This window comes from Camellia sinensis, chromosome 1 (genome assembly GCF_055761805.1).
Source record: "Camellia sinensis isolate YWXY chromosome 1, ASM5576180v1, whole genome shotgun sequence".
Lineage (NCBI taxonomy): Eukaryota > Viridiplantae > Streptophyta > Magnoliopsida > Ericales > Theaceae > Camellia > Camellia sinensis.
Window position 1 is genome coordinate 158,100,848 of NC_138961.1, and position 19,433 is coordinate 158,120,280.

The 19,433-nt window shown below is 35.6% G+C and overlaps 1 protein-coding gene across 1 annotated transcript; it reads left to right on the top strand.

Annotated features, from left to right (window-relative positions):
- Window positions 1-2,787: 2,787 nt before the first annotated feature.
- On the top strand, window positions 2,788-18,945 carry RAD4 (DNA repair protein Rad4 family). The gene is made up of 14 exons (XM_082887836.1): window positions 2,788-3,033; window positions 4,531-4,590; window positions 4,703-4,824; window positions 5,110-5,433; window positions 5,530-5,622; window positions 6,752-6,844; window positions 6,977-7,078; window positions 9,259-9,308; window positions 11,239-11,994; window positions 14,396-14,765; window positions 14,841-15,035; window positions 15,132-15,284; window positions 17,186-17,395; window positions 18,200-18,945. The coding sequence occupies exons 1-14, from the start codon at window positions 2,991-2,993 to the stop codon at window positions 18,596-18,598; spliced, it is 2,970 nt and encodes a 989-aa protein (XP_082743962.1). The 5' UTR covers window positions 2,788-2,990; the 3' UTR covers window positions 18,599-18,945.
- The last annotated feature ends 488 nt before the right edge of the window (window positions 18,946-19,433 follow it).

A 19,433-nucleotide genomic window follows, 5' to 3' on the forward strand; every position in this document is an offset into this window, starting at 1 on the left:
AAACCATGCAAGAAATCAATTATATGGACATGTCTCATATGAATTTAGAACATGCATGTTAAGTTTATGTGTTAATTACTTTAATTAATGCCATGGATGATAGATTCATGGACTAATTTCTTCAATCCATCCCTTAACTAGGCTTGCATGTTCTAAACTTTCAATTACAACCACAAAAGTCCCAATAACCATGAGTACATCTTAATTACACTAACCTCCTAAAAGATTATGAGTACGGATGTCTTAATTACAAAAAATTGGGTTGAAACTCCTGTCTTGAATTGACAATTCATAAAGATGGAAGCTTGGTCTTCAATGTTCTTCTCTAGAGCTCCTTTCAACCTTGAGTCTTTTTCTCTCAAGAAATGTCTCCCAACAAAACCCACTTACTCTCTCCCTAAAACATATCTCTTCCTTCTTAACTAAATGAATAGAGTTTGGAGATTACTTTATTCACTAATTTTATCTTAAGCTTTAGTTAATTATAAGTTTAGCTAATAATTCACATTAACTAAATTGATTCATTTCTCATCATACACATCATAATCTAATTTAAATTAAACTAATTTTAATCACACTAATATGAATTATGCTTTAACTAACCATCTTTAAACTCAATACAAGTAATGAGAGCCAAAAATAACTTTACGAATCAGACAAAAATCAATTTTTAATTAAACCTCCGAGATGATTCTAAAAATTCTCCATGTTCTCAATTTCAATTCCAAAGTTGTATTCTTAACAAATAATTTCCCAATTTGGATAGATATATACAAATTAAATCATATAATTCGTAATTAACACGTAGATAATTCAAATAATTATAATTTGCATTTTTGGGGTGTTACACATGCCATCAAATGAGGTAACCAACTTTTAATGTTGACTTGTAACTTCAAGTAGGAAACTAACAATAGTTTGCCCAATTTGTTCCTAACTGAAATTTTTTTTGCCTCAAATATCCAGTAAGAGCCAAACTAGAAGAGGAGGCCAAGCAGCATCTCAGCCACCAATGAGTACTGCTTCTATTGGATTGAAGAGGAGGAGTACTAGGTCATCCACTTAGGTAACTCACTTGTTTATATAACCAACTTTTTTATTTTGTAACTTTTCAGTTTGTTAATTGAAAATGTTGTTGCAGCCCACAAAACTACCAAACCATGGTGGAAAGACATCAAGTGGTCTTGGCAAAGGACCTGAAATCACAGTTGGTGGGAGGGGTAAATGATCAATTAATGCAACTGCATCTGCAGTCAATGTTGGAAGAACTAGAGTGAATGCTAATGTCAGAGGGCATGCTGTTTCAATAACTTCTGTATTAGAGACAATCAAAGTAAGGAGACAGGACAAAGAACTGGCAACTGGGTCAAAGTAGACTATAGGATTACCTGTTATTATTTATGTTTTTGTAATGAAACAATATTGTAGGATGTGTTGTGTTTGTATTTAAGCTAAGGAAGGATAGACAAACACTTAGAGTTATGGTTTTTGTATTTAGAGTTATGGTTTTTGAGAATGGTTTTCAAATGCAGCATACTTCTGTAAATGGATTGGTATTGAATGGCATTGTCAGCATACTTTTGTAAATGGATTGGTATTGAATAGCATTGTCAATTTTAGTTTTTTTTTGTCATTTTTGTTCCATTGCTTCAAGTGCATTGATTTGGAATAAGGCCTATTGTTTTGCAAATCAACTCAGTAGGGTTACCATTGCTTTAAGTATACAGTCAATTTGTTTGTGTTGGAAATGTTGGTTGTGTATTTTGCATTGGAATGCAGTAAAAAAAATTAAGAATTTGTTGATTTTTTTCCAATTAAACTCAGCAGGTTTGTGTTGGAATAATTTTCAATGCATTTTCATGTTCCAATAAAAAAGAACATACAAAAATCACAAATTTCATAAACATAATTCATTGCTTTCAAACATACATCAAGTACATAAAACACCTTACAAATTCTTACAAATTCATTTCATACTGAACATTAACATGGTGGAAATAAAACACATAAGCAAAACCACCATAGATGTCTTCATCATCATGGTTAGTACCTCCATCTTCATCTCCAGCTTGATCAGTCTTCCATTAAATTGGACTCCTTCCTCAACTCTTGGCATCTCATCGTCAATTTCATCTCTTCCATAGATGAGAGCATATCCAACTGGGTTACATCAAGCCCAGAAATCACAACCCCTCAAACTTGCATTTTCATAGACATAGTACAACTTACCTTTTGAAGGCTTCTCGGAGTCCACGATTCTAATGGCTGCTTTTCTCCCACAATGACATTTCTTACTTATGAACCTCAACATTTGTCCTTCTCCACCTCTAATGCCTGAAGATGACATTTTTGCTGGTTAGATTAGCCTACAACTCAACATACAAAGCAACGAGGCAATATAAAAAATAATCTTCTTGGGTAAGCTTTTATGTTTAACCCTAGGGGCATTTTGGTCTTTTCATTGTGAGGGAATATCATTAGTTCATGCTCATTTATACCACACTCGCGTGTACTGCACAACTAGTTAGAATACACAAAAAAGCTAAATGTGCACATTACTCCATCAACCACAGAGGAATTATGTGATGATATTTGAAAGTCGAAGGTAATCCACATAAGACCTTAACCATAGTGGGTGAAGTAAAGTTTGTCGTAATAATAATATAATCGTAGGAAAAATATTTGGGATATCTTTTTGGAGAGATCCCACCACTCTCATAATGACGTGGATTAATGATCTGTTTTGTAGTATTTTTTTTCTTTTTATTTCTTATTTGGACCAATGAGGGGGTGATGTTTTGTGGGGGTTGTCCATCATTACGACGACCTAACTTGGAGCACCACTGTTTCCATAAACAGGCCCGGTTTTTACACTCCATCACAGCCCAGGCTATCGGTCGAGACCGTACGCTCTTCGGGGTGGACCGCTACACCTTCCCTTCCCGGCTCTCGTGGTCTCTTCCATCGATCGATCAAACTTGGAAAAGGCTATGCGAACCAGAAACCAATCCAAGCGACACAACCAATCCACTGGTACGCTCTTCAACCCCCCCACTCTTTCTCTTTCACACTTAATAATAATTCCATGTCTAGGTTTCCACAATAATGGACCAACTAGTTCTAATCTAATAGTTTCAGTGCCATTTTCATTTTCCCGTTTCCAACTCTCAATCTTACTTTCCTGGTGGTCAATAAGATAAATTTCAAAAAATAATGTAAACTTTATTTAAATTTTTTAAACCATAATGTGCAATTTATTAGCACATGGTTGGGTTTGTGTTATTGCTGGGGGATACATCAGTTTTAATGGTCTTGTAAATGACTGCATTTTGTTTGGGAACTGTGGCATCATTGTACAATAATAATATTATTGGGTTATATAGATATTAATTGGTTATTTGAGCTAGTTGGTTCGGTGGCACGCTTTTGGAGGTTTCCAAGTGTTGTTGGCATGGAGCAATGTGAATGCTTTGTATTGGTTTTTTTGTGTATCTCCTCAACCATCTTATGTTATGTATAAATATGGATGTATGGGTTGGGTTGAGACTCAGAGAGAGACTCTCCAAAATGGGTGAGTGAGAGTATGAGCTATCAAGGGCGTGTGTGATTGAGGTGAGGAGTGTGAAATGTAAAATACCAATGAGCGGGAAAGGCTTACGGACTCAATTAGCCTTGAGTAGTGAGCGGGTATTCTCTATTATACATAGTGGATTTACCTCCCTCTCTTGTGGATGTAAGCATTTGGGTTTAACCACGTTAAATATTGTATCTTTTGTGTGTGCATTTTGTCTTGGGTATGGGTAGCTTCCATTGGCATGTGGGTTCATATTTTAACATGGGGTGTCAAAGTTTTAAGGTGGGATTATTCCCAACACATATATGGGACAAAATATTCAATATAAATAAATATAATAGAGGACAAAGAGAAAGGGATAGTTGATTATACATACTCTAGAACCAAAGTGGTTTCATATCATGGAATTCATCTATGATTGAATCCGTACTAAACTTTTTAGTAAATTCCTTTTCTATGTTTACAATCAAAGAGTTGGTGATAAAATAATCCTTCATTTTGTTGCGAAGCTAACTTTTATTATTTATAGAAGAGAAAGCACTAATTGTGGTAGAAGTGGGAAGTGTAAGCACAAGTCTGACAACCAATCTATCAATAAATGGATAAATTGTTGGTTTTCTAGTCTTAACCATCTTAACCAACTATGCACATAAATCAGAAATACTCGACAATTTCAAAAGATCTGGACATATCTTGTCCTCCCTGTCACTGCATATATTTCCGGGTGTGTCTGTATATGTGTGTTTGTGTGTGGTCAAGAGAGTGGAATTGGAGTAAAGAACCTATGAGAATGAAGATGGGTCAGTTTTCAAAACTGAGGAAATCATGATATGGTTTTATGCTTCATTTCATTTTCTAATCGGATCTGTCAAGCTCATTCTGTCTGGTTTCAGTTTGTGATACAAATAAGGGGTCTCAATTTTTTTTTTTTTTTTTTGTTCCTTTTATTATATCAGGTGAACAAGTGATGGAACCAGTGGAAGGCTCAAACTCTTTGGAATCTCTTAATGAAGATGGTTCGTTCATTAGCCCGATTTTTTTGTTCTAGTCAAAGTTTAATATGGTTGAAGTAATGGATTAATAAATTACAATGTCATCAATGTGAATGTGATGCTGGTATAATTTCAGGCACTCTTACTTCCATATCACGTGAGGCTGTAGGAAAGCTTTTAAAACGAGTGAATGCACGTGGCTTGTCAGCTTTGAAGAAACAAGATAACTATCTCCGTCAGTGTGATCTTGCAAGCAAAGTTAGCGTTTTTTTTTTTTTTTTTTTTTTTTTTTTTTTTTTTTTTGTGACTTCATTTTTATTTTTCATTCATAGCATGGACATGGGCAATAGTTGTTGTGCAATTTTGGCCTATTTATTTTTGTTCAGTTTTCATAGAGTAGCAATTACTTTACACAGACTCTTAATTTCCTATCACCATTTCAATATGAAGTTGTTTGATATTGAGTTTTGGTTGTACCGATTAAGGAAAAGAGTTTTAACCTCTGTTTTCTTTGTCCTCTATCCTTTTGTTTTTATTTTTCAGTCGGAAAGTCTGTCTGAGAAGACTGATGAACATGGTGTAGCAAAGAGGAATAAAGAAAATGCCTTAGATGGTGCAGGTTGTAGTAGTGATGCAATACAAAGCACTCCATCGAAAGACACGGTTGAAGGGAAAGCATTCCATCACACTAATCCTGATAGTGAAGAAGGATTGGACGAGTCATTTTGGGAAGATGGTTCTCTTCATATTTTGAATTCTGTAAACAATTTTCAAAAAGACTTAGTTCATGGAGTGACTATAGAATTTGAGGGGACCCCAGATTCTGGTAAACGGAAGACTATTCGTCGAGCTTCTGCTGAAGATAAGGTTAACTTCATTAAAAAGTTTAGATGCCATGTTCACCTGATTGTAAACTTTTGCCTTTTGCTTGAGCAGGCTAACATTTTCTAATTATTTCCACAGGAATTGGCTGAGCTTGTGCACAAGGTGCATTTACTTTGTTTACTTGGACGAGGAAGGTTGATTGACAATGCTTGTAATGATCCTCTCATTCAGGTTTTTTCTTGCATAACTTCATATTTCACGAGGAATATCCCTTTAAATATGTTTACTCAATATTGTCCATTCAATTTGCTATTGCCATGGATTCTGTTATGATCATATTCAAATGAATCTATTATTAACTGAATAGCAAGGACCGCTCCTATGACCACATTGTGTTGGCCATTGTCACTTGTCCCAAACCATTTAATTATTATAAGAGGTTGACTGCTGGCCTCCAAGTATAGACGTTGGAGAGTGGCACCTGCACTTCTTTCTTCGATACTTTTCACGTAAATCTAGTTATATCTGCATGTTATGGACTCCTTATTGATGAGTGACAGCGAAAGCCTTAAGAAGAAAATCTGGTAAACTTTGTGGGCTTTTCTTTGTCCATGCCTGTCATATTAAATAAATCAGAAAGTAAAACTGGCGGTTTGGGCTTCTTATTAGGGTAAGAATGGCAATTTTAAGGCTTTTCTTTGTCCATGCCTATCATATTAAATAAATCAGAAAGTAAAACTGGTGGTTTGGGCTTTTTATTAGGGTAAGGATGGCAATTTTAAGTTTCTATGATGCCTTTGTAGTACTAGGAAATGTCATGGGGAATCTCTTGCTTTCGCTATTTATTGGGGGTATATTACAAGAAAAGGTGGCTAATGTGTTAAAAGACTAATGCTTGAAATTCATCATTTTTATAACCCGGCGATGGCTTTCATTTCCTTTGATGCTTCCAATTGTTATGGTGGAACTTTTAGGTTCCATTTGGATTTAAGGATTTTAGTAATGTGGATTTGAAATCTGGGTCTGCAATTCTTGTGTCCCATTTTGATGAATAAACAGCATATGGATCCAGCCAAATACGCGCATTGATTTGATTAGCAGAATATGAGGATTTGAAAATGGCTGCATTATTTGCAATATCTGCTTCTTATGTGACTGTTGCTCACTCATATCGTAGCTCTGCTCTAAGCAACCGAGACAAATGGGTATCATGGTTGTTTATTCATGTCCCAACCTTCTTTTCTTTTCTTTTTTTTTTTTTTTTTTGTTGTATTCATTTGTTTTTGTTTTCTTTCCTTCTTTTCTCTTGCCACTGTATTGAATAGCAAGTTAATCCTGGGGGATTCGATTATCATGGCAGGCTTCCTTACTTTCACTTCTACCAAAACACTTGCTGAGGATATCAGAGGTCACAAAATTGACAGTTAATGCACTGGCTCCACTTGTCAGTTGGGTATATGACACTATTCTTTTTTCTCTTCTTTCATGTTATTTGGAATTTTGTTCTCCAAACAGAGACCATGCCAACTTCTTTTGCCATTGTTTTTTTCTTATCTATTCGTTTGATGTCTTGCATAACTTGCAGTTTCACAATAATTTCCATATTAGAAGTCCAAGCAGTACAGAGAGATCATTTCATTCAGCTTTGGCATTTGCTCTCGAGACTCGTGAAGGGACTGCAGAGGAGGTAGTAGCTTCATAATCTCGGAAGTAAGAATATTTATCAAAAAAAATAAAAATAAAAATAATCTCAGAAGTAAGAATAAGGTTTTACTTTCTTTCTTTTTCATGTATTTCTATTTCTTTTCTTCTTTCCTTCTTTTCTCCTTTTTTGATTTCTCCTCCCCTACCTCATGGCCAACCCCTCTTCTTTTAGCTAACAGAATCAACCAAAAATAATTTTTCATTTCTGCCGCACACACCCATTTCTGACGCACAAGATTTTTCAAATTAAAATCACACACATAAACACACACTCACACACACATATACACCTATATATATAATACACATATATATAAATATAAATATATATCAATCAATCAATATATATATCATATATGTATAATTGAAATTGCCCACCCACCATGTTTGCCTCCAGCTGCATTACTAGCAATTTTATCTCCTCATAATTTATTTATTTTTCGTAGAAACAACCATGACTGTCCAGCCAACTAAGTAGGAAGATCCACCCACACACCCACACGTAAATATTTACATATATATATATATATATATATATTCATCAGCCATGATAAAAAAGAAGGGAAATGAGATGGAGGAGATAATGAGTAGGGGCAAGAAGAAGAGGTGAGGAAGGACAGAGTAGATAGGTTGCTGCCATACAGTGTGATGAAGGGGAGGAGGATGAAGGAAGAAGAAAAAAAAAAAAGGCAAAAAAGAAAGGAAAAAAAAGGGAAAAAAATGTCATTTGATGAACCCATTTGAGGGCCCATGTTTATATGATAGGTCTCACATGCCTAATTTGTGGTGTGTTATCTACCCACAGTTAATTTGGACAGAATCCGTTACTTTTACATTTCACTTCAAACCACAAGGGGGTTAAGTGTGTATTTCTAAACTACAGGGAGGAAATGTGTTTTCGAGTTAAACTACAGGGAGGCAAAATGTAATTAATCCAATTTTTTATAATGCTAGTACCCACATAAAGTCTGCTAGCACATATAACCACTAAAATTATATAATAAAATTTAGTTATTTAGATCAAGGCATGAAGAAATTATTACAAAAAAATAAAAATAAAATGTGGTTATGTGGCTTTGTAGTTTAGTAGTTTACAAGAAACAATATTAAACAAAATCTAAAATTATCAACTAAAAATTCTTCTTCTTGCATTTTTAGATGTAAAATTACTAATTAAACTTGCCACTATATCCTTTTCAGTAGATAATATAATTAATTCGTAATCTTTTTCGTGACATTGTTGACCGAAGTAAGATTTAATCAATCTCAACTTTAAAAGATTTTCTCCTGAGGCAACTGTAGCTCATATAGTTAACAGTATTTTATAAGCAATCAATGCATTTGGGAAACAACTATCCATTAATTTCAAATAATTGACTACTTCAATTTGCTTTTTGGTGCTTATTTGGCCATCCCTCCTATACACTCTTAATTAGGAGGTGAGTGGGTCGATTTTCTACGAAAGGCAAATATTGAAAATTTTTCTTTCATTATGGCTTTTTTTTTTTTTTTTATATAAATTTTTATGTTGGATGTTGGGTTGTTTGTTGTGTTATTGATTTCTTTCCTATTATGAGACTTTTGTTGGGTTGATTGTTAATTATTAGATATTAGATATGTGCTGTATTGTGATTAACTGTGATTGCCAATTGTATGTAATTTATGTTATATTTGTAATCTCATATTGATTAATAAAAAAAATTAAAAAAATCTCTGTGGTTTGGATTTTGGACTTAGATAAATTGGAGTGGGCCTCATTTTCGAGTCTACTAATACTATAAGGGTTAAACTTTTTTCTTCGCCTTTTCTGAAGGCCAGCTCTGATTCCCCGGACTATGCCTTGTGAAACTGGGATCCACATATGTATGCCATCGGTGCATGCTTCAGAATTCAGCTTTCTTTCTATATAAGCTCTATCTAAATTTTAATGGGTTCTCTAGGTCAGGAAAGTACCTTACTACATTTTTTTTGGGTTCATTTTCGTAGTGCCTGCAAACAGTTTTCTTTTTCTTTATGCTCTGATGAAATTTTTATTCTTTTGGAAAAGAACAAAGGTGCTGATTAACTGGTTGATTGTGTTGGTGGAAGAGTTGAATCAATTTTTACATGATGCTTTATTTTCTGAGCAAAATGTTTCAGAATCTTTATTTTTTTCGTTCCCAGGTTGCTGCATTGTCTGTGGCGCTATTTAGAGCTCTGAACCTTACAACCCGGTACACTGTTTTAACATAACTGAAGTTGGAATTTCTGTTTTCTAATAATCAATGTTTTCATTTTGTCTCCATCCATTCTTTTTGTAGTTTCAAATATTTCTTTGACATTTGTGATTTCAGTTTCATTATCTTTATTTCCTTACCAACTGGGCATAGGTCTAACCTTTGGCATGATTGGACCTTATTGGCTGCTCTCAAACTTGAGCCTGAGGTCTCATGCTTGGCAACCAAGGCTTTATCCATTAATGCTCCTTGGTACTGATACCTTAATTGTAAGCTTTGGGAGTTCAGGCATAAGCCATGCTCCTTCACACTTCCTTCTACATTAAAATTTATGGTTAGCATCTTCAACCATAGTCGGGGTGTCACTTGTGTCCCAATGTGAGATACCTGGTTGCTGCAGAGCAATTAAAGACCCTTAAATTTTGACTGAACAATGAATTCAATTTGCTTGCTGTATAAAGCCCAAAATTCTGTGCATTAATTTATGATGCCAAGGAAGAAACCTGCGAGGGTAGGTCATTGGTTTTCAACCTAAAATCTTTGCTGCTTTGGTTTCATTTCTGCTCCCTGAGTTTCCTTAATTGACATTAGACCTCACGTTGAAGTTACTTTTGTAACTTCCTGGAATGCGAAGTCTTCTTTTTGTGCTGACAAAAAGAATGTCTTCTTTTTGTGATATTTCACCATGCCAAATTTGGGCAGACCCTTAGCATGGGTATAATGATAGGTATACCACTAGAATATGTGTGAGTATTGACACTGATTAGGATAATATTGATATGTATCTAGTGTCTAAAAGATCATAACAAAATGATGTGGAAGATATAAAAATTTTTAACAAGTGGCTTTCTGAATTAGTGGCAATGAGAACCTCAAAAGAGTCCTCAAACTGTAAACTGTGTATGAAGTAAATTATATGTCGACAGTCAGCTAAAATGCTAAAAGAAATCTTGCTCTTGTTTTGTGGACAAGATACAAGGTGAGCTTTGGGCATGTAGCTTCCACTTTATATGCACCATCACCATGTACCTTGGGGCTTAAAATTCTGTGCTTGAGCCCTTCAGCCCTTTGAGAAAATTGGACATCTCTACTTAAATTTTTGTGATGAATAAGAAGTAACCTAACTTGTGTGGTTGCTTATGTTTGCTAAGAAGGCCCTGTTGCAATGGGAATAGTCCATCAAATTCTCTGATACTTGTATGACTTTGCGTCTGATTTGTATATTTACTGACTTTTCAAATGAAGGCAGAGTTTGTGAATAAATGGAAGTAGTTTTTGTGAAATCTTTGGCACTTCTAAGGACCAAGGTCAATTGTCTGCTGGTTCTAGAATTATCTTATTTAATTTTATCTCTATTTTTTTTTTAACTGTTTAAAGATACATACTAAGGATTCTCTAAGTGGTTTAGTTTGTCAGACTGAAAGGAAGAGTTTCAGGGTTTAAGACCCAGTTAGGAGCTGGGGTGTGTTTTGTTCTTATCAAGAAAGAGAAGAAAAAAAAAAAAAACTACAGATTTTAAGCAATCACTAGTCTTCTTGTGTGCATGCACAAATATCTTTTGAATAGCCAGCAAAGAATCATCTGTTGGTTCTAGAATTGTCTCCAATGGTTTCTTGGGATATTTTATAATTCCTCTGTAGTCATAATGGCAGGTCTTTTTGTAGTTCCAGCAGGTTCTAGAACTTATCTGTGATGGTTCTTAGCAAATAATGAATATCATGTACACTCATAGTTCTTAATTAGCTCAAAATGCGGTTATTTGCATTTCTTAATTTTGCTGGCTACTTTTCTACATCAATATATTGTAAAAGGAAAGTTCCTGTGTGATAATTGCTCTACAAGTTTTGTCCTTTTCTTCTTGATTCTAGGTAAGTGTTGTTTCCCGAGGGCTGAAGTATTTGATTTGAAGTTGTCTGTCTATTTTCAGGTTTGTGTCCATTTTGGATGTGGCCTCCTTGAAACCTGATACTGACAAATCTGAATCTGTTAGTCAAGATGCAAGCAAAGCAGGTAAGGGCATATTTCACTCTTCCACACTGATGGTGGCTAGACCAAATCAGGTTTCTATTTCTCCCGTGAAACAATCATCATCAGATGACAAGGGCAACATCTGTGAAACTTCCTCAAGGGGTGCATGCAGAGCTAAGAATAGCAAGTCATCAAGAAATTCCTCTCAATCCAAAGATACTCCAATTGCTGATCAGTCTACGTTAGCTTCCGAGGAACCAAATGAATTATCTGATATGTGCCTGACCAAGAAATCAAAAGAGGAATCCAAGAGAAAAGGGGATCTTGAGTTTGAGATGCAGTTGGAAATGGCTCTTTCTACCACAGCAGTTGGGACTTCTAGAAGCAGTATGATCTTGGATGCAAATGACATTCATAATAATTCAGAAAATCTCTCGTCTCCTGCTAAAAGAATGAAAACAATTAAAACGGTAGAATCTCCGTCTTCTCAGGGAATTTCTACTGCATTTGGATCAAGAAAAGTTGGAGCTCCTCTATATTGGGCAGAAGTCTACTGCAGTGGAGAGAACTTGACAGGAAAGTGGGTGCATGTTGATGCTGTCAATGCTATTATTGATGGAGAACAGAAAGTAGAACCTGCGGCTGCTGCGTGCAAAACATCTTTGAGATATGCAGTTGCTTTTGCTGGACTTGGAGCTAAAGATGTGACCCGCAGGTTATTGTTTTCATGTCTACTCTGCATGTTTTTACTGTGACAATCACAATATTTCCCAATCCAGGAGTAGTTTGGGGGTTCTTGAACATTATCAGCTTCCCAGAGGATAAGTTTGTTTCCTCATTGCATTATCTTTCTTACAATCTTCTCAATATAATTCTGTAAGCCTATTTCTTTGGAAATCGTCAGCATCCCTGTTTCCATTAACACCTCGTGAAGGCATCTATTTTTGAAAAGAATTCATAGCTTGAAGTAATCTTGTTCGTGTAAAAAAGGATTATACAATATGTATATTGAAGGCATCTTCTCATTACTTGGGCTAAAGGGAGTCCAGCTAGCAGGTGTAGGAAGAGTTGAGTGACTGATCCTTTATGTGTTTTTTGTGAGTATGTAGGGAGAAAGGGTGGAGATCTTGAGAATGAGGACAGCTCTTTATTGTGCCTGAAGGGAATATTTCTCATGTCTCTTTATTTTGTTTAGGGATTTTTTCCCTTTCGCTCTTGATTCTTCTGTAGAGTTTTTGGGGAAATTGTGGTATATTCCTGTAGAGATATAAAGGTATAGATTTTGATGTATACATTGGGTGTTTGCATCCCTGAATACACATATGAGTTGATCAATAAATATCTGAAAGGTGGTCATTTGATTAATGTGGCATCTAGTGTGTGTATTTAGTGTTAAAACTACAATATACAAAATCAATGTCAATTGAAAGGTGGCAGTAACTACAACATCGTCAGGTGATATGATTACTGAAGGTATATATAGAGAGTAAGCACTAATATATTTGAGATGACCTTTGTTTGGATGTTCTTTGACCCGTCTTAACCCTTTCTTTTCTTCTGTACCTAGTTCTAAGGTATTATCATGTGAATCATCGTGTTTTTATTAAAAGTTGGGTAGAAATGATTTATGTGGTAAATCTGCTCCGTGTTATAATAAACTATAGGCTTGCATTAGTAAGAAAGTTGACTTGGGGATTTTCTTAGAAGTCAAGAGAGTCCCGAGTGTGGAGACTAGTATTGCTCAGGTGTCACTGCTCCATAGAAAGACAACTCAATGTCCAGGGGTGACTTCAGTTTCAAATTTTAGTTGACAAGAGCATGACTGTGATTGTGCACTGGGAGGCTAAGGGAGAAGAAGTCTTGTTCTGAGGAGCTGGTATTGCAATTGTCATGCAAAATCTAGGTATTGCAATTGTCATGCAAAATCTATGTCATTTATATCTTTTGAGGCTTTAAGTCTTCAATTAATTCTTGATCTCAGTTTTCTGCTCTATCCGTTAGATAGTGGTCTCTTTTTAGAGTCCCGTGGATGCGTATTTAATTCAAACATTGTTCTAGTAACATTTGTGTTCATCCAGTGGAGATAGGGATAAGTATAAATGTATCACACGAAAAATTTGTAGGGACAATGCAGAATTACTCCACTTTAATGTTCATCTTCTACTACAAGCTCTTGGGCTCAGATAATTAAAATTGCTGTGTGGTTTGAATAGTTCTTAAGTTTCTTTGGTCTGGATTGGTGTTGACACAGGATGCTGTGGTAAGATTTTAATTAGAAAACTGTAGACATCTTAGAATACTGGAAATTTGGTAATAAAAATTTCAGAGAGTTTGGAAGTTGTTTATGGGCTCAAGCATAATTAGATGTCAAAAAGGTACAAATGCTTATATGTCAGAAAGAAAGTTTTTCAAGTTCTTATTTATCGTAATGACATGCTTAGGGGTCATTGTTTTGTGCAATGGTATAAGCTTGGGCTTTTAAGAGTGAGAATACAAGTTTGAGTCTGAGCATCCACTTTGTGCATATAATGCCAAATTTTAGGTCTGTGTCTGATCAACCCCTCCCAGCACCCTGGATTTCAGGGACTAGCAATTGGGAATAACCTTTATAAAGTATTCTCAGCATTCTGGTTTCATGAATTTTGAACTTTTGGCTCCTTCTTTCTCCCTTTTCCTTTTAACTAAAGGTTTGCTAGAAAGCATGATATCCTATATGCTGACTTGGCCCACATAGTCGCATTCATACATCAACTCATGCATAGGAAACTTTTGTTGGAATGCAGTTATAATAATTATGATTCCAGCATTTGACTATATTTCGATCAAAAATGTGTTTATCTAGCCGTGGAAGCTTTTTGATGTGAGTAGAACCAATTTTTAATTTTTGTGCCAAATTATAACCCCCTCCCCGGTCCCCGGTCCCCAGTCCCCAGCATGCACATGCAACAACAGCATACACACGGGGGATTTATTTTTCTTACAAGGCTGTTATTGTCATCTACTTTGTACTTTAGGAGCCCATAGAAAATAACTGTTTGAATTCCATATACTATTTTTGGTCATTTTGTGTTACCCTTCTGGTAATCTTACTCAGAGTCACTAGATATGCGTTCCAGGTATTGCATGAAATGGTACAAGATAGCATCACAACGAGTTGATCCAATTTGGTGGGGCACCATTTTGGCCCCATTGAAGGAGTTGGAGTCCGGAGCAACTGGAGGAGTGATCCATTTGGAGCAGGATGATTCAAATGGACAAGAGAAAGTAGGAGCATTTAAAATTTCTGATTCTCTAGGTCAAAACTGTATTCTAGCAGATGCTGCCATCTTGCCTGGGCAGCTAGCAATGGAAGTGCCAAAAGAGGCTTGTAAGAAACTGGGTGCAGAGTCTCCTGCAAGGAATCCTATTATTGCTAGCAGGAGCTCTCTTGAGGACATGGACTTGGAAACTAGGGCATTAACTGAGCCTCTTCCTACTAATCAACAGGTAAAATGTTTGTTATGGTTATATAAGGCGCTTTAAAAGTTATTTGTTAATCTGAAAGTTTTTTGTTTTATGCAGGCCTACAAAACCCATCACCTTTATGCTCTTGAAAGATGGCTTAATAAGTATCAGATACTTCATCCAAAGGGGCCTATATTGGGATTTTGTTCAGGTCATCCAGTCTACCCAAGGACTTGTGTCCAAATACTCCATGCAAAACAAAGATGGCTGCGTGAGGGGCTGCAAGTCAAAGCCAATGAGCTTCCTGCAAAGGTCTGATCTGGCTCATAAGAATTTTAGAATTCTGGAAGTTGACATATCGAGCACTTCTTGCAGTTCATCTTCATCAATTTGTGATTTTTTTTTTAGGTGTTGAAGCGTTCTCTGAAACTCAGCAAAGCACAAACTTCTGAAGCTGATGATCATGGTGAAGAGGGTTGTGAAGGGAATATTGTGCTTTATGGGAAGTGGCAAACAGAACCTTTGTGTCTGCCTCATGCTGTCAATGGGATTGTTCCTAAGGTGAAATGTTATTAATTTACCATAAATGTGGTTCCTTATATATAATTTGAGAGGAGTTTTTTGTTGCCATAAAGCAAATATCATCCATAACGAGGAAGAATTCTATCCTTGGGTGACAATGATTTGTCTACAGCTTCGTGTGTTTCCATTACTATTAGCTGGAATGAGAAGACTAGTGTGTTATGTGTTGTGTGCATGACAAACGACATAGGGGTTGAGAGCAGGTTGATATCGGGGTTAAAACTAGACAAAGGGGTCAGGGAGAGAAGATTGAACCTCACAATGATGTAGATGGTTGCTGTGTGGTTGTCCATTGAGAGAAGATAAGCTGATGAAAAGATGAAAAGATCAACTGAAAAGATAAACTGAAACCCCATAATTTAGACATTTATGGGAAATGACATATAGTGAAACATAAAAGTTGTTTTTTTTTTTTCTTTTCACCTTTCCTTTTTCATATTATTTTTGTACAGTAGATTTCCTCGAAACTGATTTAATCTACAGAAAACTACATAGAATTGACTTTTACATGGAATGCATTTTTACCTGTCATACTCCTATATTTTTCTGAAACAAAGCTCAAATTGTATGTAGAGGTTTCACATTATCATACCTAATATATGTTGAATTGTCAATTTTTTTGGGGTTATTCTTGGGGCTGTTAAAATTCAGAATGTGTCTTGCTTCAACAGGAACTTTAACTTTCATGTAAGTGAAAAGGTAGAGGCAAACATTTTGGGCCTAAAAGGGGGTGAACAAGCTAAACTTGAACAAATTACTTATTACAATTTAGCAAGTGGATAATTTAGTTCAGTTAACCGGTTTTAATTATCAATCATATTATTACCATCCACACAATATTGCAGTAAATAAGGTACTATTTAACACGTTGAAATATGTGGAAAACCCTTGGAACAATGATCCCCACGAAAAACCATAGGCACCCCAATTGGCGTAAGTAGTCTAGTAAACAAGTAAAACAACTTGCAACACTGATCTTCAGTACTAGAAGACTGAGACATATATAATATGCCTAATGTAGACACCTAGCAGACTCGCACATGTTTTGTCTATGGAAATTGGCAGCACACTAAATCCTATAATGAAGTCTTGAAAATAAACCTGCATTCCATGGTACACTAGTACTTTCCTTAAATCTTGGTTTTTATTTATTTATTGGTTTAGTGGGAATGATGTGTTGAATAAATTCAATGTCAACATGGGACTCACTGCTGGATTGGTTGGTATCTAATTAAATTGTTGGTTAATGCGTTATAGCATGTGGGTGTGGTTGCATCTTGCTGATAGATAGAATTTGTTGAGGTTCCTGCCAAAATATGTGGACATATAATTTATGTTGGTGGAGAGGACTTGTGTTTGTACAACATCTGATGACTATTAGAGTTTGCTTCCCAAAGTCTGCGACTTCTTCCTTTTCTATATGATGCCTGTATATAGATTTTTTGTTTGCCATTGAGATTAGTGGAAGAACAAGGTCTTTGGCAGACTGGATTTCCGGGGTGGCTTTGCTAAAATATTCATTTCTTTCTTGGTTATATAAAGTTACGATGCAATCCATTGCTTTATATAATGTATATATATTATATATATATTTCTTTTTCCTTTTTGGCCGTGAATTTTCCTGTTCCCAGTTAACAATTATGAGTCAAAATTATTTTTTCACTTTCAATACCTTTTTTGGGTTGCGTGGTTGTTTTTCTTTAAAGAACTGATACAAATCATTTGTGTGTAACATTCTAAGAATGCATGCTATAGCATTTATAGTTTTCACTGAACATCAAGATTGAAAAGATCCAAGGCCAAGGTCTTCGGATATTGTCTTGTTCTTTGTCAATCTCTCTAATTAATTTATGATTGCTGATATCTGATTTATCTTGTAGAATGAACGTGGCCAAGTGGATGTGTGGTCCGAGAAGTGCCTGCCACCAGGAACTGTGCACTTAAGGTTGCCACGGCTGGCTCCTGTTGCAAAGAGGCTGGACATTGATTTTGCACCTGCTATGGTTGGATTTGAATTCCGAAATGGTCGCTCTTTACCTGTCTTTGAGGGCATTGTGGTTTGTGCTGAGTTTAAGGATGCGATTTTAGAGGTATATGACACAACACAACGCAACACAACTTGGTGAATGAATGGGTTTATCAGAAATGTTCATGTCTCCATGCATTGAACACCACTATTATGCATACAATTTTGGAACTTTTGTGCTAGATTCACAATAATTGTCAAATTCTGATCCATATAGTTTTTGTTTGGCACATTAATCCCGTGCATTTAACTTTTTTTACAATGAGACTGCTAATTCGCAGCCTTAATGGCTGTAACCACAGCCCTTCCTCTCGCTATGTGGGTCCCACATTGTGAGAGTGGGGGCTATAGATGCAGCCTAAAAGGCTGTGGATTTAATCCGTTTGAATAGATGTGGATTTGAAATGCATGGATTTGACATTAACTTTTCAAGGAGAATAACTCAAATTTAGATTTGATAGTTTACCTGTGAATTTTAAGATTGAATTAAATAGCTTTATCATGCCGGGTTTGAAATAATTATATGAAAGTAGTTATTTGAAATCATGCTAAGGATTCTCTTCTATCTACAAGTATCCTACTAAAATAAATCTATTTTATCTCAAGTTCTCTTCTATGTTTTTCTCTCCACCTGAATAGCTAACTCTCCAATATTATTTTTATTATTATTTTTTTAATGGCAACTCTCCAATATTATTAACCTCAAATTTCTTGATTTGAAATCCACATCCATCCAAACGGACCCTAAAAGTTTTCCTTGTGCTCCCATCTTATGATGATATTTGCTTCTGACATATTATTGGATTTTAAGTCATCTTTGTAGAAGTCTGATGAATCTCAAATTTATGGGCTACTGGTTCTTCTTCAGGCATATGCAGAGGAAGAAGAAAGAAGAGAGGCTGAAGAGAAGAAAAGGAGCGAAGCGCAAGCTATTCTTAGGTGGTATCAGCTTCTCTCATCCATTGTTACCCGGCAAAGGTTGAATAACTGTTATGGGGATGGTTTGGCGTCACAAACCTCCAATGACATTCCGCAAACAAATGATAAAGTTAGTGCACAGGTTGGTTGTAGTGAGGATGACAGGCATTCTCCTGGACGTTTGGAACAGAATGTATTGGACAGAAAGTTGGATGTTAAGTCGATGGTGCCCACAGAAGAAGAACACGAGCATGCATTTTTGACAGATGATCAGGCTTTTGATGAAGAGAGTTTTACGAGGACAAAGCGATGTCGTTGTGGTTTTTCTATTCAAGTGGAGGAAATGTAGCACCTCTGACCAGTTATTATCTATCTGGTGCTTTCTTTCATGGTAACCTCATATTATGGGTCGGATTTGGTAGCGTATCATGTGATCTTGTCTGGAAATAGCTTAGTACTGGAAACAGGAAGAAACTTTCATAATAGATGTTCTTTTTTTTTTTGGGTATCTGAATGTAAGTTTGGTTCACTGAAAAGAAGGTGAGGCATATATTTTCGTTGTAATGTATACTGGGCTATCAGGAAATGAAGAACCCATTGTACATCTTTTTGGCATATACAACCATTGTGAAGTCTAATTTTGACTCGTAATTTCGAATGAGATCATAACTAGTGTTTACATGCTTTGATGAAAAAGATATGCTATTAATAATTATTTTAGTTCTGATATATTAGGAACTACCATATTAGTGTATACAAGAGTTATATCCTTCTCTCTTCAGGGTATTTTGTGACTCTAATCAAATTCAGTCCTATGCTTATTTGCTATGATGAATATGCTTTGAAATTTGTTGTTCCACGAATATAATAAGATCATAATCTAAACTGTTCCAAGGTTTGTTTTTAAACCTGGGAGTTTCCAAGAGAATGCTTTTTAGTGAGCTCATATAGTTATGGTGCTGAAAGAGAAAAGTAACATTTTAAGTAGTAATTTTCATGATTCCTCAAAAAAAAAAAAAAAAAAAAAAAAATAGAGTTGTAATTTTCAAATATTTCTTTTCATGTGGGCAAAGGCTTTGATAAAGTAGTTTGGAAGTAAACTGAATAAAAGAATTGAGAATGCCCATCAATTGCCTTAAAATATAACAGTCATGATGATGAAGGTTTATTCTCTCCCTCTTTAC